This window comes from Rhinichthys klamathensis, unplaced genomic scaffold (genome assembly GCF_029890125.1).
Source record: "Rhinichthys klamathensis goyatoka isolate OS25496 unplaced genomic scaffold, OSU_Roscu_1.1 h1tg000177l_1, whole genome shotgun sequence".
NCBI lineage: Eukaryota > Metazoa > Chordata > Actinopteri > Cypriniformes > Leuciscidae > Rhinichthys > Rhinichthys klamathensis.
The window spans coordinates 1,070,226-1,093,816 of record NW_026606706.1 but is presented as its reverse complement, the minus strand read 5'-3'; the positions used below and the strand labels follow the sequence as shown (position 1 = coordinate 1,093,816).

The following is a 23,591-nucleotide window of genomic DNA, read 5'->3' as shown; positions in this document are numbered from 1 at the left end:
CCATCTGTTATGTAAAATATTTATAAGCAATTTAAGGTGACATGAATACTGCCTCACATAATTACATTTAAACCCTAAGAGATACAATGACGGCCATTAAAGAACAAGAAAATTGATTGATTTTTTTTTTTTTCGTTTAGTGCACTTTGCAACCGATTTCTGTTGTAAACAACAATATCAGTGTCCATCTGACCCCTTGTAATTTAAAGAAATCAGAACATATCAAATGTTTTATCACACATACCATTTCACACAATGTCGCAGCACCCTCTATAGGTCATACAGGTATTTGCACAACTGAAATACTTGAATAATGTGTTGTGAAAAGTATTTTTTTTTATGACGAATACATGAATTTAGTACAATTAATTGTTTATTTCTCCATTAAACCGCCCATTTTCAAAGAGTTTTGAGACACATTATTACTGATTTTATGATACAAAAGCAGATGATGACAGTATTCTGCTGGTTTAGGTTTTTTGTTTTGTTTTTCTAATTTTTTAAAATTTGAGTTTGGGAATTTGCGGCCTATAGTCTGTCAGGATGCACACCATCAAACCCTGAAGAAAACACATAGAAACATTACTTAACAAACATAAATGCATTATTAATGCTCATATCTTTACATATAGGTACACTTTACCATAATGGTCCACTTGCGGTTTTCAGCTTCTGTAAACACGAGGGAACGTGGTGAGTAGAAAACTTCATCGTCTACTTCCTCTGCTTTACGTGGGAGACAGTGTAGAAATGTCCAGTCTGGTGCAGCCACACTTCCTGCCTGCATGTCAACAATTCAACAGAAACATAAAAAACTGCATAACACTATTCAGAAGCAAGTTTTTAATTTCCACAACAAGGCTGCATATAAATGAATTATAATCCAGAGTAAATCATACTAACATAATGGAATGAAAAGTCTAGACTAGATCAAACTAGACAAAGTTGATGGATGTTTGTCTACCTGCATTGTGATCTGGTAACCATGGAAATCTTTCAGTCTCTTCTTCTTCTCCTCCTCTTGGCCCATGCTCACCCAAGTGTCAGTAACCAGCACATTACTGTCCCGTGCTGCCTCCACTGGATCCGTCAGGAATTGCAACTTGGTACCAAACTATAGCATGGATATCACGATTAGCTAAACATTGCATAGCCTACTATTCATAAGCTAGTGAACATAAAAAACATCTATAAAACACTTTTGCACAGATTTATTGTGTTGTTAAAGGGAATTCTTAAAGAATCATTTCACATACATAGACAAACACATATGTCTATAATGAAAATCCCTGATATAAATCATACATTATAAAGATAAAGCAGACATTATAAAGAGACAATTGTATTGTAGGGTATCTATACCTGCTTAGAGAGACGCTGAGCCTCTTGAGTGACGTTAGCATCTGGCTCATAACCCTATAAAGATAAGAGGTTAATTCAGGAAAAATAATTTCAGAGTGGTGCGAGTTAAAATAAATAAAATACATTATATTGTATATTACATTATATACATTATACTATATATATATATATATATATATATATATATATATATAGAACCGTTCAAAAGTAGGTATGATTTTTTATGTTTTTGAAAGAAGAGTCTCTTATGCTCACCAAGTAAACTCTTTTCTATTTAATATATTGCAAAATGTAATTTATTGCTGTGATGGAAAAGTTGTTTTTTCTGTATTCCAGTGTCACTTGAAATCATTCTAATATGCTAATGCTTAAATACAATTTCTGATTATTATCAGTTGAAAACAGTTGTGCTGTTTAATATTTTTGTGGAAACTGTGATACATTTTTATCAATTTAATGTCTTCACTGAATAAAATAAAAGTATTAATTTCTTTCACAAAAAAAAAAGAAAAAAAAGATGGGACTGTATGTGTAACCCCCACGTCCTCTCAGAGATCAGGATCCATGTGCAGGGGAACTAAGGTGGAACTAAGGTAAACCAAAGGTAAACCAACACCAGACAAAGAAAATGAGAAACACTGGGGTATATACGTATACACAAGGGGAGATTGGCAAACAAGACACACCTGGGAACAATCAGGAACTAATCAACAAGAAAAACTACAAAGAACTAAAAAACATGGTACAGAACAGGAAATAGCATAAAAGTCCACACAAGACAAGGGGAACACAAGACAGGAATAGTGACAGCATGTGTATGACACAGTTCTGAAAGTGGCACAAACCTTGGGTGTGGCCACTTTTAGATTGACACCTAGTTTAGCCAATGACATCATGAAGGAGTGAAGAACATTGTTTCCATCACCTATCCAAGCCAGAGTGAGTCCTTTTAATGAGCCGTAGTGCTCCTGTAAGAGTGAAAAAGAACACATGAGTGAATGTACTTCAGTTTATGTATGTGTAAGTGTCAGTGAATTTGTACCTGCAGTGTCAGTAGGTCCGCCAGAATCTGTATAGGGTGGTAGAGGTCAGACAGGCCATTGATGATTGGTATAGAAGCGTCTTTATCCAGGAGCTCCAGAGATAAATGACTATACACCCGAGCTAACACGATATCTGCCAAACCAGAAAGCACCCTGCCATACATACACACCCACATTTAAGACCATGTGAATGCCTCACAGTATTGAGTCTAAGAAGTGTTTACAATGTGTTTAAATTCAGACCTGGCCGTGTCTGTGGTGCTTTCATTGATGCCTAGATGAATATCTTGGGGTGTGAGAAAACATGAATGGCCACCCAACAGAGAGAAGCCTAGTGAAAAAGAGAGAGAGAGAAACTGTCTATGTGTCAAATCCTTTGTTCTGTATCGTTCTATTCATTCATTTTGTTCAGAGACCGCACTGATAAATATAAGCCCTTTCACAAGCTCGAACACTGAATGGCACCTGTTTCAGTGGACATGCGGGTCCTAGTGCTCCTCTTTTCAAATATCATGGCAATAGATTTGCCTTGAAGTACTGGGACATACTGTGCATAAAAAGAGGAATAAATGAGCATTGTTTATAAGTCCTGAAATGGTGAGATTTCCAATCAGTAAGTTCAGCAGTTGCAGTATATTTTGCAGTACCTCGCCCCTGTGCTTTATTCGATGCTTTAGGTCAGCAGAAACCCACAGGATATGTTTAATTTCCTCTGCGTTAAAGTCCTTTAGTGTTAGAAAGCTGCTGCCCTTCAGATTAACACTCTCCAAAGTTGCTTTTCCCACTCTGTGGACATGAAATACGCATGATACAGACGGAAAACTGCTTGAATATAAGAAAAAAGAAGAGAAAAGAAAACTCAAACACATTTTATGAAAATAGTTAATGTAAAACAACATTTTAAATAACATTTTCAAATTATTATTTAGATTTCATGACGTCATATATTGAAAGAATAAATTGTATAGGTTATTTCTATAAATATATATAAAATATATATAAATGGTTAAAAACTTCAAAAGTGTCACAATCTAAAGAAAAGAATGTTCCTTTATGAAAATATATAAATTTAGCAAAAATGTTAAATGTTAATATTTAGTTAAAATATCAGTTTTATTGGCCAATTACTCATTAATTCAAATTTAAGTACCGGTACTTTTTTTTTTTTGCTTAACAGATCAGCGTGTTACTATACATTAAAACGAGAACATTATTCAAACTTTCACGACACTCATGATGACTTCTTAATATTTAAATTAATTGTCTGTTGAGAATTATGAAATTTAATAATATTTGTTAATATAAATGATGAATATTTGTTAAACAGCAACAAACCATATTTCTTGTTTAGCCTATGGCAAACTTTGCGACTCACCTTAAATTCCTGCTCTGGCAACATCTTGCAAATTTCAGACTGCAATATATTCTGTTTTTGAGAGCAAACATTTTACTGACATATGAAAACATAAAGCTCAAAGCTGGCACAACCAAATCAATGCATTTCCACATGCTCCCTGTCATACAGCATTGTGGGCGTGGCTAATGGGATGGAAAGGGGGCGGTACAAGTAACTGGGCGTGGTGAGTGACAGCTCTTGTGCCTTTTCTCATTTATCCCACACACTGCCATCGGATGCTAAATTCTCTCTCTCTCTCTCTCTCTCTCTCTGTTAAAATACTCAATGACTATAATGTTTCTTTTCTTAATTAAATAATTATATACAATTAAAAACTGTACAGTTACAACAAAGTGCGAACACTTTATTCGATTTTTTTGCATCGATGTCAAGGTAACGTATACTTCCGGTTCAACTTTATCTCTTCAGCAGGGAACAGCTGAAAGTTCAGGAATGTCATCTGAAGAACAGAGGTGTAGAAGGTGATGACAGGAGAAACAGACACAGAAATACCAGGTAAGATGTGTATTTTTACAGTGACACATCTATCTATCTATCTATCTATCTATCTATCTATCTATCTATCTATCTATCTATCTATCTATCTATCTATCTATCTATCTATCTATCTATCTATCTATCTATCTATCTATCTATCTATCTATCTATCTATCTGTCTGTCTGTCTTTTTATCTATATATCTGTCTATCTGTGTACGTGTATGTGTATTTTAGCATGTGCTTGTAAGACTCTCTTTGTGTGACACATAATCAAGCCTTTGAGCTCCTAGAGCATTATACCGACACAGGCTATTCTGGGAAGCTGGAAGCTTTCTAAGGATTTAAATGGACCTTGCTGAGCATGGGAAGGTTTGCTCTTTGCTCCGGATGTGAACAATTGTGAGATGTTGTCCTGAACATATGTTTCCTTATTGCAGATACAGGTGCTGTATTTACCTTCGGAAATAGTAAAATAGCAAACAATGTGCCCAGCAGGTTATGGTTAAAGAATGATATACCTGTGCACATCTCATGCGGACAGTCACACTCAGCCTTTGTAACAGGTTGTAATCTCTCTATATTATTCTTTTAATTTAGTAACTATAGCTATATTTTGTAAAATATACTATATTTTTTGTCTCTTTAATGATCTCTTTTCAGAGCAGGGCCGTTTGTTTGTGTTTGGAAGTAATAACAGCGGTCAGCTTGGTCTACAAGCCAAAGGACCAGTTAAAAGACCGATCTGTGTTAAAGGTTAGACATAAAGGTGTTTACAGTATACATTTATTTATATGTTTTATAATGATCTAGCTCTGTGTTATCTTATTTATCTTATTCGTCCACACAGTTCTTAAAGGGGAGAGAGTTCAGTTGGTTGCCTGTGGGACTGATCACACACTCGTAAGCACCTGTAAGCAAAGCCTTTTACTATAGTTTCATATAACGATATACACTATTGTTAAAAAGATTGGCATCAGTAAGATGCTTTAATGTTTTTGGAAGAAGTGTAGTATTAGTTCAATTTATACTGGTAATATTTTGAAATATAATAAAAATAAGTAAACATTTTTTGATTGCTGTTTTCTATTTTAATATGTTTTAATTTATTTCGGTGATGGCAAAGCTGAATTTTCAGAATCATTACTCCAGTCTTCAGTGTTACATGATCCTTCACTCTAATATTCTGATTTAATTAATATGCTTAATATTTTTTTGTGAAAACCATGATTCATGATTCTTTGATTAACAGGATGTTCAAAAGAACAGCATTTATTTGAAATAAAAATCTCTTGTAAAATGAATGGTCTTTACTGTCACTTTTGATCAATTTAATGTGTCCTTATTGAATAAAAGTATTCATTTTTTTTTTTTTATCTTACTGACCCCAAACTTTTAAACAGTAGTTTATATTTTAAAAAGAGAATTGTAAGTGAAAGTGTCTGTGGGTTTTTCCAGCACAAGGGGAGATTTTTGCGGCTGGAGGAAACAGTGATGGACAGTTGGGACTGGGCCACTGTAATGGCAGTGTCTCTTTCCAGCGCCTCCGCCCCTTTTGTGACTATGCTCCAATCAAATTGCTCTGTGCAGGTGACCACACCTCTGCTGCACTTACAGGTAACATTGATATGCAACAGAAATTCTCCTTCATAGTAGATATAAACCTACTATTATACATGCAAATGCATTTATATATTTAAATAATAAATCTGCATATTTCAGAGGATGGCAGGCTGTTTCTGTGGGGTGATAACTCTGTTGGTCAGCTTGGTTTGGGGAATGACAGTCATGCCTTGTTGCCTAAAGAGCTGAAATTGGGACAACCCGTTCAGTCGGCCTCATGTGGATACAGACACTCGGCTCTGGTCACAGGTGAGCGCCTGTCAATCAACACTATTCATAAGCATGAATGAGACCATGCTGTTATTTATTTTTTGAGGGTGCGCTGAATAAATTGTTGGGAATTTGGTATGTTTCAGATAATGGGGATGTTTTCACTTTTGGGGAAAGTGCAGATGGACGACTGGGTCTTTCTGCTCATCTGCTGGCCAATCACAGTTGTCCCCAGCGAGTAGAATCTCTGCACAGGGTTCTGCAGGTGGCATGTGGAGGCAAGCACACACTCGCCCTCACAGGTGATGGAGATGAACACATACAGTGCCTTAAAAACATTTGAATGAATGTATATTAAATATATTTTACTATCCATTAGATTTAGGTTTAAAATTGAAATGCCACTTGGTTTGATATGTTGTTATCTAATGCAGTGACATTAATACATTTTTCAAGTGTGGCTTAAAGGGTTAGTTCACCCAAAAATGAAAATTCTGTCAGTAATTACTCACCCCCATGTTGTTCCAACCCCGTACGACTTTCGTTCATCTTCGGAACACAAATTAAGATATTTTTGATTAAATCTGAGAGCTGGATCACTCCTCCATAGGCTTCTTAATGGATCGAAACTGGCCGGCCCAAAAGTTATGAAAGACATCGTTAAAATAGTCCAAGTGACTACAGTGGCTCAATCTTAAGTTTATCAAGCGACGAGAATACTTTTTGACCGCAAAAAACAAACAAAAATAACGACTTTATTCAACTAATCATTTCCTCTTCTCTTCGCTTGATAAACTTAAGATTGAGCCACTGTAGTCACTCGGACTATTTTAACGATGTCTTCCATAACATTTGGGCCGGCCAGTTTCGATCACTTAAGAAGCCTATGGAGGAGTGATCCAGCTCTCAGATTTAATCAAAAATATCTTAATTTGTGTTCCGAAGATGAACGAAAGTTTTACGGGGTTGGAACAACATGAGGGTGAGTAATTACTGACAGAATTTTCATTTTTGGGTGAACTAACCCTTTAATGTTACGTGACAGCAGGGACGAGGAGAGGCAAGAATCCAAGCGCAAGCACATGTTTATTCAAAATAACACAAACACAGGTAATCCAGACAGGTTAAAGAACATAATCCAAACAGGGAAACCAGAATGCAACAGCTTACACAGCTGTTAAACCCATGTTAAGACAATGACAGACAAAAGACAACTGAAACACAGGGCTATAAATACACAGGGAAATTAGGGCTAAGGGAACACAGGTGAGAGAACTAATCAAGGTGGACAAACAGGGGACAAACTATAGAAAGGGACATAGCAACAGAGGAAGAGAACACAGAAACAATGGAAACAAAAAACAAAACAAAAAAATCACCTTAAAAGTCCTAAACAAAACCAGGGAAACAAGACACGAATCATGACACTCAAGTGTCCAAATACTTCTTGAGACTTCTTGATACTTCCCTGAATGCTCACCATATGACAGGGTTCCCACGGGTCCTTGGAATCCTTGAAAGTTTGTGAATCTGGAAAAAAAAAAGTCAAGGCCCTGGAAAGTTTTTGAAAATAAACATAGCTACATAGATACAGGTCCTTGAAAGTGCTTGAATTTATTTTGTGCAAGAAGTAGGGGTGTGACGAGATCTCGTGCCACGAGATCTCGCGAGACTAAATATGACGAGATTTCTCGTCGAGTGAAAAAGCTGTCTCGCGATATCCCCATTAATATTCCACCGCTACACTCACATTCGCCTAAACTATCGTTTTGTTGTTTTTATAAAAAAATAAAAACCATTATAAACTAATGCAAAAGTCTGCTCTGCTCATCCAGCGCGAGTTGCCGTTGCAATCAGTGCAGCACGAATCACAGTTCACTGATCGCGTGACGATGGCGGAGGATTCGTTGCGCAACAGACTAAACGTCTGGTAAATGTCTTATCATTTAGAATGCGCGCTCAGCACCGCTGCTCAGAGCCGGATTATCCATAAGGGCACTTGGGCCAGTGCCCAGGGGCACCAACCATTCACAACCACTAGGGGGGCACCACATGAGTCAAGCTTTAAAAATATTTTTCGTAAATTGTTATATTATTAACTTGAAATTCTTGACAGACCATAAATAAATCGTTTATGAACACTAATTTAACAATAATAATAACAATAATGATTTAATAATAAATTATAAATAAATAAAGATTACATGACCACTATCACTCCCCCCTCCCCAATCTGTCAGAGTTGCGTTGGTCCACAACAAATACGTGCAAATGTGTCATTTTTTTAACGGCTACAAAAAAATGAATTAAAATCAAAACTGGACAGACGTCAATTGAGTGGTTTTGCAAAAAGAAAGTTAAAGAAAGACAAGGACGCTAGACGTAGCTACAATTCACAATGTTCCAGGTATCGAAAGATTTTTTGTGAGAACATCACGGGAATTGCGATCACTAGCAGCGCTGAGTCTGACGAAGCCGGTGTTCTGTCGATCTGTCCTACCTTGTCAGTTTTTCCTACCGTAGCGCAAAATTATAGCCATATCTATCGTTTCATCCTACCACATCGTAAAATCCTACTGCGCGTTTCTGCTTCGCGTCTGTGACTACATCAAATATTTCAGTGTAACTTTGCCGCATATTCTTATTAGGTGATTTTACAGTGCAAAGTAACGTTACCTCATCAGATTGTCCTATGAAATAATCGGGTAGGATGATTTTACAGTGCAAATACCTCATCAGATTGTCCTAGACAAATAAACAGATAGGATGATTTGACAGTCTAAGTTTTAATCTGTATAGTCCCTGGACAGATGTTACAAATTTACTCTAAACCAGATGATAATGTAAATTGAAATAAGATTAGTTATTGAGATAATTTATAATCAAGCAGATCAATTTAGAACGGAGATTATTAATCAAATTCATTTCAAAATTCAAAATCATGCAACAGAGATGCACAATACAAAACAAGTAAAACAATAAGTTATTAATATAAATATGAACTAAGACCACACTGTGCTGCAGACTGTTATCAATGCAAATGATAAAGGGACATACACTGAAACTATACTACACACTTTTTGCACATAAACACATTTAGGCTACTGAAGTTGCAACATTTAAAATGTGCCCATCTATTGCAGCTCTCACACTGTACCTGGAAATAAAGGAGATGAATATATATGTAAATTAGTACATTTAAAACAATATAGAATCTGAAAACATGAAAAGAAAAATGACCTTTTCATTTAAATAACAAAATTCTACAAAAAAAACATGGCACATAAAGTTAAACTATTGTTTTTTGGGTGTGTGTATTATAAGTTGTATACCATTTCAATCATGCTTTCGTTGGGGTCGTCTTCCACACAGTACTCCTCTGCATTACCTATACATTTGTTAACATTAAAAAAAAAGATAAATATGAATTCATTGGACAATCATATCATAGTGTACTAAATGTCAACATAAACGCCATGAAAAAAAAAATCTCAGACCTGTTCCGAAATTACATTAAATCAAATCATTCTTGCATTACTTTTTGCATCCTTCAAGTTATTTTCTATATAATTTTCTTCTCTATCCCCTCTGTATATTTGGATATTCTTACTTGATTAAATACATTTTTCAGAGTGAAGATAGCATCTACAGAGGTGTACTACATGACACACTGTACATTACAATACATACATTACTACGGTATTACAGAATTAAAACAGCACTCACCTCGACATCCAAGAAGTGTGCAGGCTACTGTCATGCGTGCTGAGCTGACCGCTTCAGGCGTAGTCTGAACATTGCTGATCGTTCCTGTCAGCAGGTATTGTTCAGCAAACTGAAACATTAATTGACAGATGACTTAATTAAATTCATTATAACATATCCAGACCTGAAGCCACTCTTGAAAATATATGAACACATACATTCAATACCACAACTGCTGGAATCCATCTGCAGGTCGTGCTTCAGGGTCCGTAATTGCCACTGGGCTGTTTGCTCAATTCCTAGATGTCGTCGAGACATTTGTACTGTTTAGAATCGAATAGCATTAAAAAAAATAGATGAAACAGTTCTAACAAGGTTACCTCCAGTTCCGCAGAATTTTATGTTCATAAGAACGTTCATTTCCCATTGGGTCAATCACAAGGAGTGTTTTTTCAGGCATGTTGATAATCTGGAATATAATGTCATGTAATCATAAATAAGGTTTTAAAAATATTTTTAGATCACTCTACTAACAACTACAGGAAGCTGCTTAAATAAACCTTTAAATTATTGACCTAAAGCATTAAAGAATGTCTGCAGATTATGGAGAAAGTGTCAACACAGTGATTTAGTTATTTGCAGGTGAATATAACACATAAGAATATAAGTGAATGGTGGCAATATACTGAGGGAAAATGCCAAACGGAAGTGAGCATCCCTATGCCCTACTCCCTTCGAAGGGCAGAGCCCTTGAAGTGGGGACTTTGGAGTGAGCAGTAGCCTACTCCTACTTCTCTGCTCACAACTTTAAAACTTGCAGTGTGTCATCTTTGACCCTGCATTACCTAACACATTTCGGTAACGCTTTAGATTACAGCCCGGAAAGTACTTAAAGCGATTTTACAGCGTAACCTTCGGTGATTATAGTGTACCTATAACGTACTTACAATATAAGTATAAGGGAACAATATTTTAAGTTTGGGGAATAAAGGGGTAACATATAAAAATATTTATACTGTAAGTATTATAGAACTAAGGGGAACTTATTCTACTTTTATGATATAACAATCTTACATTTGGGAGCAATTTAGCAAGAACATACCTTTTTGAAATAATGGTGAACCAGTACATACTTTATAGGCTTTTTAAAAATTACAGGGTACATATCTATGCATTTATAAAGTAATCTTTTTAACAAAAGTGCACTGAAAACAAAAACTATTGCAACTTTTGCTTAAATATTGGGGAAAGATACTCTTGTTTCATGCAGTGGCGCTTGTTACCCTCTTGTTCCATGTAGATACAGGGTAAGTGTGACATTGCGTTTCTAAGGGGTAAATTAAACATTGCGTTTCATTGGCTGTAAATTAAAGTGGTGCTTGTTACCCTCTTGTTCCATGTAGTTACAGGGTAAGTACAATAAAAATGCATACACAATTTTATATCACTGACTCGGAAACCTTTATTTATTATACAAGCACCACTTACCCTGTAACCACATGAAACAAGATATATTTCCCTGTATTTAAAAAACATTGCAATAGTCTTAGCTTTTCTTGCATTGAAACATGTAAGGCCAAACTTAAACATATGCACTTTTGCTATAAAAAAACAACAACTAGAAAATAGATATGTACCCTGTCATTTTAAAAAAGCCTATACAGTATGTATTGGTACACAATTATTACAAAAAGGTACGCAGTGTATGTTCTCGCTAAATTGCTCCCAAATGTAAGATTGCTGTATCATAATAGTAGAATAAGTACCCCTTAGTTCTATAATACTTACAGTATAAAGGCCAATTTATACTTCTGCGTCGAGTGTACGCCGTAGTGTACGGCGTACGCTACGCACGTAGGCGACGCCGTCATGAGCATTTATACTTCTGCGTTTAGGTCTGCGTTGCTCTGCAGTACAGCGCCGAAACGCTAGTTGGCGGCGGAGGGTTTTAATGTTCCACTGTGTTTAGATTCCTCGCGGCAAGAAGAAGAAGATTCCTCGCGGCTGTTTTGAGTTTAGGTTACTACAAGCAATGGCGACTGAAAGAGAGCAGATCATGTTGGAGTTGGAGCTTATCGAGGTGGAAAAGGTAAATTTTTAGTTTTTTAACAGTTTCGCTGTACTTAGAATTTAAAAATGGCGGGCGGTGCAGAAGAACACGCCGGAAATGCATAGGAGGAAACGCGATGCTACCAAGCCGACCAATCACAGATCTTGCGGTCCGCGTCGTCGCGACGTGTAGTTACATTTTTGAGGAGGTGCGCGTCAGGTTACGGCGAAGGGTACGGCGTATGGTACGCGTCTGTGCGTATGCTACGCCGTACCTACTGCGCGCACCCGACGCAGAAGTATAAATTGGCCTTAAATAAGTAGACATTCTATACATACCTGTTGTTTTTCAACGACCAGGTGCAGGTATGCATCAATAACCTAAATTAAGAAAAATAAACATGAATATAAATAAGATTATACAGTGCTTCCCACTTATCTTCCATAGCTGTCAAAAAATGCAAGAAAAAATATCACAAATATAGGGGGGTTAACTAGATTAATAAAAAAAATGATGTGCTTAATTGTAATTACAAACATATATACATTTATTGTATTTTATAATGTAATAATTTCACAGTTGATCTCCAAATTGATGCAAAAACAATATAGAGTATATATTTTAAATATTTGTTTAATCATATGGCGTATTTTTATGAATGAAAACAGCTGTCACTTTAAGACCTGCCGCTGCTGAGAGAGACGCGGATCTCACACGCCTCACACTCTTTACGATCATTTGATACTTTATTTAATTAATTTAAGACTGATCTTATGAGGACACTCGACAAAACGGACATTTTGACATAATTGTGTGTGTTTATATTTTACACCAAACAATCAAATCATATGCCCCGCCCATATCTAGCCTAATGTTTTCATGAAAAATGCTAATATGATCAATGGTGCTAGCTGGCTTTGTATGAATGTGACCGTAAACAGTTCTCTTCTCATTACTGCTATATATCTTTGTATAATAAAAATTAACATAAATAGTGAAAAACTTACCTCAGATGAAGAAGTTCTCACGCAAGTAGTAAAATATTATGGGCGTGTTGTTCAGCGTGACAAAAATGACGCAATATTGATGTGCGCATGCGCAGTAAGCCTTGGTAGGACAATCTGACGGGTAGGATGGAATGTCAGGACACCGGAGCTAACTGTGGAGACGGTAACAAAGAAATGGACTTTGGGGATGTAGTTGACACCTTTGCTTGCGCAAAATCAAGGAAGGAGCAGTTCTGCTAAACTTAATACATGAAAACGTTTTACCAGATTTAGTGCTACACTTATTGTCTCTTATTTGTTCCTCACTAAATAAGGTTTTTTTTTCACTAAATGTTCGATTTTATACAATTATTGTGCACTTGTGATTTTTCTAGACTAAATTTTACTGCTGAGTTACCCACTAATCTAGTTTATATAATAGAATTTTTGTCATAGGTTATGATCATATTTTTTTTTATTTGTTGTTTTTCTTTATAATGAAGTTGTCTGTATTAAGTAGATTATGTTTAACAGAAAATAGTGATTATCAGTTCAACACACAGAGTTATAGAAATTCTACTTGATTTTTTTTTTTTTTAACTGCGCTGGTATCGGATCGGTATAATTCAATACTAAGAATTTTTGGTATCGGATTGGATCGGTTCAGAAGAAATGGTATCGGGACATCCCTAATATTTTCTGGTAGGCTCTAAGTTACCCAGGAGCTCTGTTGACATAGGCTTAGCTAACGTTAGCTACAGCTTGATGAATTGAGTTGAACACAGCAGGAGAGAACGCAACATTAGCCAGCTAGCTAAAGCTCTGGTGGGAAATTATTAGCTAACGCTACGGAGGCCATAATATTTTTGACTCATGGCTGAAGTTAAGTTTCTCCAACTCTCCCCAGGTTGGCAAAAAAAAATGCATCTCAAAATGCATCAGATTGATGCTATAAAATATGGAATATTTAAAAAATTTCTTCCGGGGGGGCATGCCCCCGGACCCCCCTAGAGGGGTAATATCCTTCTCACCTTTTTCACCCCTGACCCCTTTTCATGCCTGTAGAGGTAAGAAACCTGATAGATTTATTATTATTTTTGGGCAAACGTGAATTGACGCTGTCAATTAATTTATGTACATTTTTAATTGACACATTTGAATATAGGGGGCCTTTTGAGGTATAGTGCCCAGGGGCACCACACTGTCTTAATACGGCCCTGCCGCTGCTCCCTATACGCGCGGTCACGAATTTGTAAGTGAAAGTAAAACACAAGCTCCCTGATGTGCATTGCGCACAAATTAGGCTGCATACATAAAATAATCCGTCTCCCAATACCCATCTCTGGACTGTTTATTTGCGGCTCTGGTCTCTGTTGGCACTGCGAATATTGAGAGAGCACTGTAACGTACAAAGGACAACAGACAAGGGAGGCTCCGTTTCTGAACTTATAATCGGAACGCAAGAACAACTGTAGAGACAAACAGCCTCGTTTCTCTCGGCCTTTTCCGAACTCACCGCATTAACCCTATAACTGCCGGTGCAAAATAAAACCGCAATTTCACAACAATTATAAAGAGTCTGTGTGCTAACTTTGATTATGGTTGCACTCGCACTTATTGTTTGCACTTAATAAGACTAAGAGAAAACAGTTATTTATTTTTGTTATTTATACGGTTTTTATTTCTCTGTTAAATGTATGTAAAGGAGTTCAGTTAGGAGGTCACACACAGCCTCAATCAGAAGTTCTGAAAGCTCTTAAATGTACAGTAAGGTCTGAAGAGACTAATGTGAAATTATACAGGAGAAAAGCCAGTCAATAAAAACCTTTTACAGTGCTTGAATATTGTTTTCTTTCAATGCATTTGATAATTCATACTCATAAAGTAGACCTGAAATGACATGCATTAGAAGATTATTAGTTAAAACATTGAAAAATGCACCTGCATACTATTTTTCCAGCCATGAATTTTGTCATTGAGGATTTCTGAAAAATTGTGCAAAAATCTCGTCTCGTCTCGTTCTCGTGAACCCAATCTCGTGTCTAGTCTCGTCTCGTGAGATAAGCGTCTCGTCACACCCCTAGCAAGAAGTTTTCTGGGAAAAATTCCATATTATTCCCTCCAGTCCGCTAATGTGTTATTTCGCCAACACTTCGTGACCTATGCATACTAGCTTGCTTGATTTACGTTAGTTTTGCGCGTTTACGCGTTACGTTAAGTGTTTCCCTCGTGAGGTGCTTTGTGTAGTACGTTGCCATGACGTTCACGAGCGCACAAAACTACTACGATGATACCTCAACGTTTCATGCATAAGTTAATATCAGATCATTTTAGAATACAGTATAGGATGTACCAAATATTCTTCAGTTTTATGCAAAACAGAAATGCGACAATATCAGATCTAGAACAGAGCTCTGTCATATGGCCCCAAAAAAAATGAAAAAAAGAAGCTTTTTTGCATAGTTGTGTTTGACACATGAAAACTGTAACACGATGTAACCTTGCTCTCACTTGAAATGTGTCCCCACATTAAGTCCTTGGTTTTTCAGGGTATTGGACCTGGAAAGTCCTTGGACGGTCTTTGAATTTGAAGTTAAAGGTTCTCTAAGCGATCCTGGGTGACGTCACTTCTTGTTGACGTTCGAACTATTGTCAAACAAAACGGAGGCTAGCTAGACCCTCCCTCCTCCTCATCCGCACACTAACCCCCCAAACCACACCCCCAAACCCTTCTTGTCAGTCATTGGCTGGAACAGTTTGTTATGTTTTGGGGAGCGGGTCGCTGCAGTTTGTTTTTGGTGCTGTTTGTGAAGCATGGGCTGTCTACAGAGATCGCGTTTCTTTACAGTGTGTTCAGGGGACAGGCAGCCAGCGGATAGTGAGGAGATGTTTGCTGTATGTGACAAAAAATGTTTTGGCCTAAAAAACACATGACATCGCTTAGAGCACCTTTAAACAAGGTGTGGGAACCCTGATATGAAATTATACACATACAATTATTCCTCTCTTTCCCCTTTTCTCTCATTTTTTTTTGTCTTAAACATTGAATGTTCATGATGTTTTTAAATGAATTTTATCTCTCCCTTTTCTGTAGAGGATGAGTTATATTCTTTTGGCCGTGGGGAGTTTGGGCAGTTGGGATTGGGGACGATGATGTTTGTAGCAGACGCACCTGTAGCTGTCGGCCACTTCAGGAAAGGCAGGGTCACCCATGTCACATGTGGCGAAAACCACACTGCGCTTATAACAGGTAAGATACACACACTGTTAAATGAGAGCTGTCAGAGGATTAAAATAAATTATTAAATAAATGATTCAAATAAATGATTCCTTTGTCATTCACTAACAAATTTATTGAACAACATGGGTAACATTACTTTTACACATTTGGCAGACATTTATTTTCTAAAGTGACTGGGAGTCGACCCCATAATCGTAGTGTTGCTAGTTCAATTCTTTACCAGACAAGCTCTTATTCTGATCAGTCTTTAACAGAATCAAACAGTTGTGTTGTGTAAATGTGTTGACTGGAATAATTACATATACATTAAACATTTGACTTCACATTTACCAGTTCCAAAAAACATGTATTTGTGGTTTATATAGTTACACATCTCATCTAAATGCACTCATTTCTCAGATAGTGGTCTTCTGTACACATTTGGAGATGGCCGTCATGGGAAGTTAGGCCTTGGAGACGAGAACTTCACCAATCAGTTCAGTCCAACTGTGTGCCAGAGGTTCTTTGATTACTCTGTCATGACTGTAAGTTTTTTTGATAGTTTCTTATCATGTTCTTGTTTTCTTATGTATGTATAACTAAGGAAATATCATTGTATTTGTTCATTGTATTTGTGCTTATGTGCTGTAGGTGGCATGTGGTTCCAGTCACATGCTGGTGTTCGCACGGCCACGGCAACAGGAAAGTGAAGAAGTTTGTTTAGAGGATGAAGATGTTACCTACTCTTACCTGGACAGGTGTTATACCTCAATGTTACAGGGGCAACCATTAGAACATATTCCAGACCCAGCTCTCGTCTCACAACTGACCTTTCTCCCCTCATCTCTTCCAACCTCTCACCGCTGGAGACTATCAACACGGGCCAGACGGAGACAGAGGGTAAGCAACTGATCACTTGGGTTACACCAATTTGATGTTAGACTGTTCTATGAAGGTTCTATGGCGATCTTTACACTGCAAAAAAGAGATGTATGGAGGCGTTTTTTCAGCTAAGCACTTAATGAACCAGGAGTTGATTTTTATTTGAGATAACAAAGTTAACTCTTTTTTATAATATGAAGGTCACATTAAAACGTGTAAACCGGTTTCTGTGCCTTTAATGAATAGATTTTTTTTTACTTGTCCCTGGCCTATATTTTCGAACTTAAAATAAGACAATCGATAATAAAAATATGAATTATATTTACAACTATGAGCATCCAAACAAAGAGTGAATATATATATATATATATATATAATTATAGCTGTCCCATATTTTGACCACACCAAACAATATTTTGAAAGTTTTTTCAAAAGGTTAGTGTACTTACCAAGTGAAATATGAGACATGTAATGTGTTAAGAAAACAAAGAAAAATCAAGGTAAATATTACAGAATTTTTTAACTGTGCGAAAAATGTGTGAAAATATTATTTAATTGTGTGTGACATTCTTAATGGAAAAAATAATGTAGGGAGACTGTGAAAATATTTGTGTTCGTGTTTATATGATTTATGAGGACACAAATTTGTATAACGACATGGGTATTACACTGTAATTACAACATAAACGTGTTTTTTATTAATATAAAAAAATTATATATAAATATTAATTAATATAAAAAACATACTAAACAATGTTTTAATAAAAATGCAGAAGGTTTTCTGTGATGGGTAGGTTTAGGGGTAGGGTTAGGGGATAGAATATACAGTTTGTACAGTATAAAAACCCTTACACCTATGGAATGTCTTCAAAATGATAGATGCACCAACATGGTTGTGTGTTTGTGTGTTTCAGAAGAGCTCATCTGCACAGTTTGGTCCAGAATTTTGCAATCTTCCTCCCCTTACAACTGGCTTTACTGCACTAGCCCTGACAGGCAACATCCTTCAACCCAGATCTCCAACAGACACTCCTAAACGCTTCAGAACTGATGCCCCTGTGGAATCTTCTTCTACCTCAATCACACTGCCTGTCAGGACACTTCCACGTAAATATTTTTCAATTTTTCTATGTTCTCCCAAGACCTCTCTTTCTAGCCATCCATCTACCATCTATCCAACTGTGATGCTAATATCTCTTACCACAATTATATAATCACTAAATATAGTCATTCTAAATTAATAAAAAAACACTAGCAAGAACCAAACACTTGATTATCAGTATTGACCAGCTTTTTTGTGAATACAGTCACACCCATCACTAAGAGCACAGAGGACTGCCATAGTGTTGGAACATCTGAAAACAGCGTGTCAGACAAGGTGAGCAAAAGCTGTGTCACTGTGCTCAAGATGATGAAATTATTTATTAGAAAACTGTTTATTTAACTGAAGAATGTAATGTTTGATTTGACAGACACGTGAACAGCATAAGCACAAGATGGCAAGAGCCTCTTCTATTGGGAAGGAAGAGAATGTTCCTCAGGCTCTGCCCACTGAAGTACAGGCTGGTTCTGTTTCTCATCCATCAATGACAGAATCTCCACCACCAAGCAATCTTAAACAGAAGAAGCCCAGGTCTGGAGATCCAAAGAACGCTGCTACGCAGGAGGAACGTTTTTATGCTACAGCATCACAAAGCAAAATGCAATCCAAAACATACAAAAAACCTATCCAGAGTACAAATAATAAATCTAAAGGTGAAGCAGTAGAGGTCAGATCATCTCCAGAGAGAATGTCAGCTAAAGAAAGGGAGGGATGCAGTGAAACATGCAGTATTAGTATTGATTCAAGGCACAAAGTTTCAAAAGCAGGTCAAGGTCAAGAGGTCACTACTCTTGCTGAGATGGAGCACGAGACCAAGTCGAAAATTCAAAATACAACTTCTCCAGTTCACGAAGTCAAGGAAGTTAGAACAATGCCTACAAAAGTTTTAGAGGTCAAATCACATAAAATTAAAGAGGAGGGTATTCCAGTAAGAGCTACAAAAAGGGCCAAGTCTCCAGTCAAGGATCAAGACGTGCCCTCTGGAAGTATGGAAGTTAGTGTGGTTGAATCAATACTTCAGGCAGGTCCTGCTCAAAAAGACATCAAGCCATCCCTTGGAAAGGCTCAAGAGGTCATATCAACACTGATCGACACACAAGAACAGGGAAACCCATCAGTCAAAATTCCAGCCAAATTGCAAAACACTCCCAAAAAAGGAAATCATGTTGACACAGAAGAAAACCCTGGTGAACTTACACCAAAGAAAGCTAAGAAGAAGAGATCAGATGTGGAAAGAGCCCCAAAGAAAGAAATAGCACCCAAAACACCCAGCTCTCTATCAGTTTCCATACCCACACGAATGTCTAAAGCAAAAAAGGGGAAACCCGTGGAGGCTGAAAACTCAAACGTCCAGCTTAGAACTGAGATGCTAGCACAAGTCAAAAGGGAAAATGATAGTAAAACACCTCAGAACTCCAATATGTCATTCCCCCCTATAGAGAACAGAAAATCAGGAGGAGCTTCTGAAATAAGCCAATCCGCTTCCAACCTGCAGTCTGAGCATACAAATAGCCAGTCGCCCACTGATAAACTGCTTACTGAACAGAAATATGAATTTCCATCAATTAAAAGCTTAACTCCAGAAAGAGGCCACTCATTTTCCAGTTTATGGTCCAATAATGAATCAGCAACTAGTAAATCTTCCACCATAAAAGAAAATGAATCACCATCTGGTAATTTGTTAAGTCTATCACCACAATACAGGCAGTCACCACTAAATGAAATTAAATTAGATGGCAAATCAGTTGAACCTGAAGAGCCAGACAGGAAGCCACAGGCTGAGCAGAGCATTATGGGTAGTGTAGTTTCACCACTAGCAGCCATGGCTATAATTAGTGCTGCACCACTACTTATAACAGCTGCTGAAGTTTTTTCTGAAACTTCACCAGAACAAAGTAATACGATGTCCTTGTGTGCATCAATGTCCCAAGAAGTAGCAGGAAACAATTTCCTGCCAGAACACGAAGTGGACCTGGGCAGCACAGTTCAGGATGTATCAGCACAATACGTACAAAACAAGCTTGTTTCAGATGAAAACAGAAAAATGGAGAAAGAAATAGATGTGAAGGATAGCGAAACAGAGAGAGCGGAAGAAAGAGGTGAAGAAGAGACTCTCGCTGAGGATGAAGAGGAAAGTGAGGGGGTTGGGCAGAAAAAAGAGAACAGTGTTGTTGAAGATGAAGAAGAAAGAGAAATCGATAATGATAAAGACAGTGAGAGTGCTCAAAAAGGAGATGAGGACGGTGAGGGAGAGGAAGATGAAAGTGAGGGGGTTGGGCAGAAAGAAGAGAACGATGTTGTTGAAGATGAAGAAGAAAGAGAGAGCGATAATGATGAAGACAGTGAAAGAGCTCAAAAAGGAGAGGAGGACGGTGTGGAAGAGGAGGGAGAGGAAGATGAAAGTGAGGGGGTTGGGCAGAAAGAAGAGAATGATGTTATTGAAGATGAAGAAGAAGAAAGAAAGAGCGATAATGATGAAGACAGTGAAAGAGCTCAAATAGGAGAGGAGGACGGTGAGGAAGAGGAGGGAGAAGAAGAGGAAAGTGAGGGGGTTGGGCAGAAAGAAGAGAACGATGTTGTTGAAGATGAAGAAGAAAGAGAGAGCGATAATGATGAAGACAGTGAAAGAGCTCAAAAAGGAGAGGAGGATGGTGAGGGAGAGGAAGAGGAGGGAGAGGAAGATGAAAGTGAGGGGGTTGGGCAGAAAGAAGAGAACAGTGTTGTTGAAGATGAAGAAGAAAGAGAGAGCGATAATGATGAAGACAGTGAAAGAGCTCAAAAAGGAGAGGAGGACGGTGAGGAAGAGGAGGGAGAGGAAGATGAAAGTGAGGGGGTTGGGCAGAAAGAAGAGAACAGTGTTGTTGAAGATGAAGAAGAAAGAGAGAGCGATAATGATGAAGACAGTGCAAGTGCTCAAAAGGGAGAGGAGGACTGTGAGGTAGAGGAGGGAGAGGAAGAGGAAAGTGAGGCAGCAGGGGAGGAAGAGGATGACAGCAATAGTGGACAGAGCAGTAAAAGTGAGGGGGAGAAGAGTGAAGAAGGAGGATGTGAAGATGTGACTGAAAGAGAAGAAGAGGAGAATGAGGGTGAGGATGGAGAAATGGAAGAAGAGAATAAAGATGAAGAGAGTGGTGGTGAAGATGAGGAAGAAGAGAGGGAGAGCTGGGATGGAGGGAGTGAGGGAGAGATGAAAACCGATCCAGAGGAGGAGCAGGAAGGAGAGAACAGTAATGATGAGAAAACGGAAGTAGGTGAACAATCTGACAGTGAGGATGAAAATAAAAATGTGAGATCAGATGAAGACGAAGGAGAGAGCGAAGAAAATGATGGGCGTGAAGAAGAAGAGAATGAAATAGAGGAAGGAGAGGGAGAGCAGGAAGAAAAGGGAGACGAAAAGTGTGAGGAAGAAGATGAGGAAGGAAATGAAGATGAGGAGGAAAATCAAGAAGAAGAGACTGATCATGAAGAGGAGGAGGAGGGAAACAGAGACCAGGCAAAAGAGGAGGAAGAAGAAGAGAATGGCGAAGAGGGTGAAGAAGATGAGGAAATGCAAAATAATGAAGAATTGAAAGACAAAAAAGATGGAGTAACAAACAGTGAAGAAGAGGAGGGAGAGGAGAGTGCGAGAGAGAAAGAAGAACGACAGAATGAGGTGGAAGCTAAAGACGAAGAAAAGGTTTCCGAGAAAGATGGAGATGAAGAAAGACAGGAAGGGAGTGAACAGGTGGAGGAAGATGATGGAGACAAAGAAGAGGAAATGGATACAAGTGAAGTGAAATTTAGAGAAGAAGAGAATCTGGATCTCTCAGAGACACCGGACGTGGACAGAGAAGATGAAGATGATGAGGTAGACAAGCTGAATGAAATGATGGAAGAAAATAATGAGGAAGAGAAAGGAAGTGAAGAAGAAACAGAAGAGGAGGAGAAAGAAACAGACAAGAAGGAAGAGAATACAAAAACAGACAGAAGTGGCAGGAAACAGAAAGAATCTACTGAAGAGGAAGAAGAACATGAAGAAGAGAGTGAGGAAGAGGAGGAGGAGGAGGAAGAAGAAGTAGAGCAGAAAGAAATGAAAATAAAAACTGAAAAAAACAGGAGGAAACTGAGAGAAACTAGTGAAGAAGAAGAGAGTGAGGAGGAGGAGGAAGAAGAAAGGGAGAGGAAAAAAATTAATATAAAAACTGAGAGAAAAGGGATGAAACAGAGAGAAATTAGCGAAGAAGAAGAACAGGAAGAAGAGAGTGAGGAAGATGAGGAGGAGGAAGAAGCAGAACGGAAAGAAATGAATATAAAAACTGAGAAAAACAGGAGGAAACAGAGAGAAACCAGTGAAGAGGAAGAATGGGAAGAAGGTGATGAAGAGGAGGAAGAAACAGAGAAGAAAGATAAAAATATGAATAAAGATAAACATGAGAACAAGCAAAGAGGAAATACTGATGAGGAAGAAGAACAGGCGGAAGAGGGCGAGGAAGAGGAGGAAATGGAGGAGGAAGAAACAAAGCAGAAAGAAAAGGATATAAAAACTGAGAAAAACAGGAGGAAACAGAGAGAAACTAGTGAAGAGGAAGAAGAACACGAAGGAGAGAGTGAGGAAGAGGAGGAGGAAATAGCAGAGCAGAAAGAAATGAATATAAAAACTGAGAAAATTGGGAGGATACAGACAGAAACTACTGGAGAAGAAGAGGAGGAAGAAGAAGAAGCTGAAGAGGAGGAAGAAGAAGAAGCTGAAGAGGAAGAAGGTGAGGAAGAGGAGGAAGAAGAAAGTGAGGAAGAGGAAGAAAAGACCAAAAAAGTACCAAAACAGAGAGACAAACCAAATGTGTTACCTGCGCGCAGACAGGCAAGTGCACAGAGAGACAGACAGAAGACTAGACAAAGAGATCACCAGAATATTAAAGGGAAGAAGCAAACAGGTGGTGCTCAGGACCCTCAGTTCTGGAACAGTGTCCTACCACAGTATCTGAACCTTAAATGACCCCAAATCTGCACACTACAAGCACAGACACCCTGAACATCTGCAATTACAGTTCACAGGACATTTCAAAAGGGCTGTGAATCACAGTTCTTTAAACGGCGAAACTTAAAATGGTGAATGGGTGTTGGCGATGGAGCTAAACATGATACATAAACATAAAATATGGTTTGTGTTATGGTTTGTATTCTGCTTTAGTATGACGTATGGCTCTAAAAGAGCTGATTGTTTCTCACTTCTATACAAGGATTCTTGATTATCAAGTGCCTTGACTAAATTATTCCATACATATTCTGTTACAGTATACTATATTGTTATAGTGAATGTTATTTTTTAAGCACAGATGTGTAAAGTATTTATTTCTGTACAGTGAATATTTTCGTGTTCTGTTCTATTGACATTCCTTTTCCGAGACCTGGTCTGTTATTAGCAGCATACCAGACTACTGTAAATGATAACTGCAATTTAAAAGTGCTAGAGAACAGACATCACGCACCTACATATGATTTGACTGTAAAGTTGATAAGATTTTGCTGTGAGTGT

General features: G+C 37.8%; 2 protein-coding genes across 2 annotated transcripts; one reads left to right on the top strand and one right to left on the bottom strand.

The window, feature by feature from the left end:
- Window positions 1-476: 476 nt before the first annotated feature.
- On the bottom strand, window positions 477-3,942 carry otc (ornithine transcarbamylase). The gene is made up of 10 exons (XM_056260720.1): window positions 3,781-3,942; window positions 3,053-3,191; window positions 2,871-2,952; window positions 2,649-2,736; window positions 2,405-2,558; window positions 2,208-2,330; window positions 1,363-1,416; window positions 965-1,114; window positions 644-781; window positions 477-560 (listed from the first exon to the last, which is right to left on the bottom strand). Exons 1-10 carry the CDS (start codon window positions 3,924-3,926, stop codon window positions 501-503), a joined length of 1,134 nt encoding a protein of 377 aa, XP_056116695.1. The 5' UTR covers window positions 3,927-3,942; the 3' UTR covers window positions 477-500.
- A 344-nt stretch (window positions 3,943-4,286) lies between these two features.
- On the top strand, window positions 4,287-23,094 carry rpgra (retinitis pigmentosa GTPase regulator a). The gene is made up of 16 exons (XM_056260747.1): window positions 4,287-4,317; window positions 4,706-4,864; window positions 4,962-5,054; window positions 5,149-5,211; window positions 5,757-5,915; window positions 6,021-6,170; window positions 6,278-6,433; window positions 15,967-16,122; window positions 16,513-16,637; window positions 16,744-16,992; window positions 17,889-18,081; window positions 18,282-18,352; window positions 18,447-20,270; window positions 20,979-21,606; window positions 21,682-22,206; window positions 22,303-23,094. The coding sequence occupies exons 1-16, from the start codon at window positions 4,287-4,289 to the stop codon at window positions 23,049-23,051; spliced, it is 5,331 nt and encodes a 1,776-aa protein (XP_056116722.1). The 3' UTR covers window positions 23,052-23,094.
- Window positions 23,095-23,591: the final 497 nt, after the last annotated feature.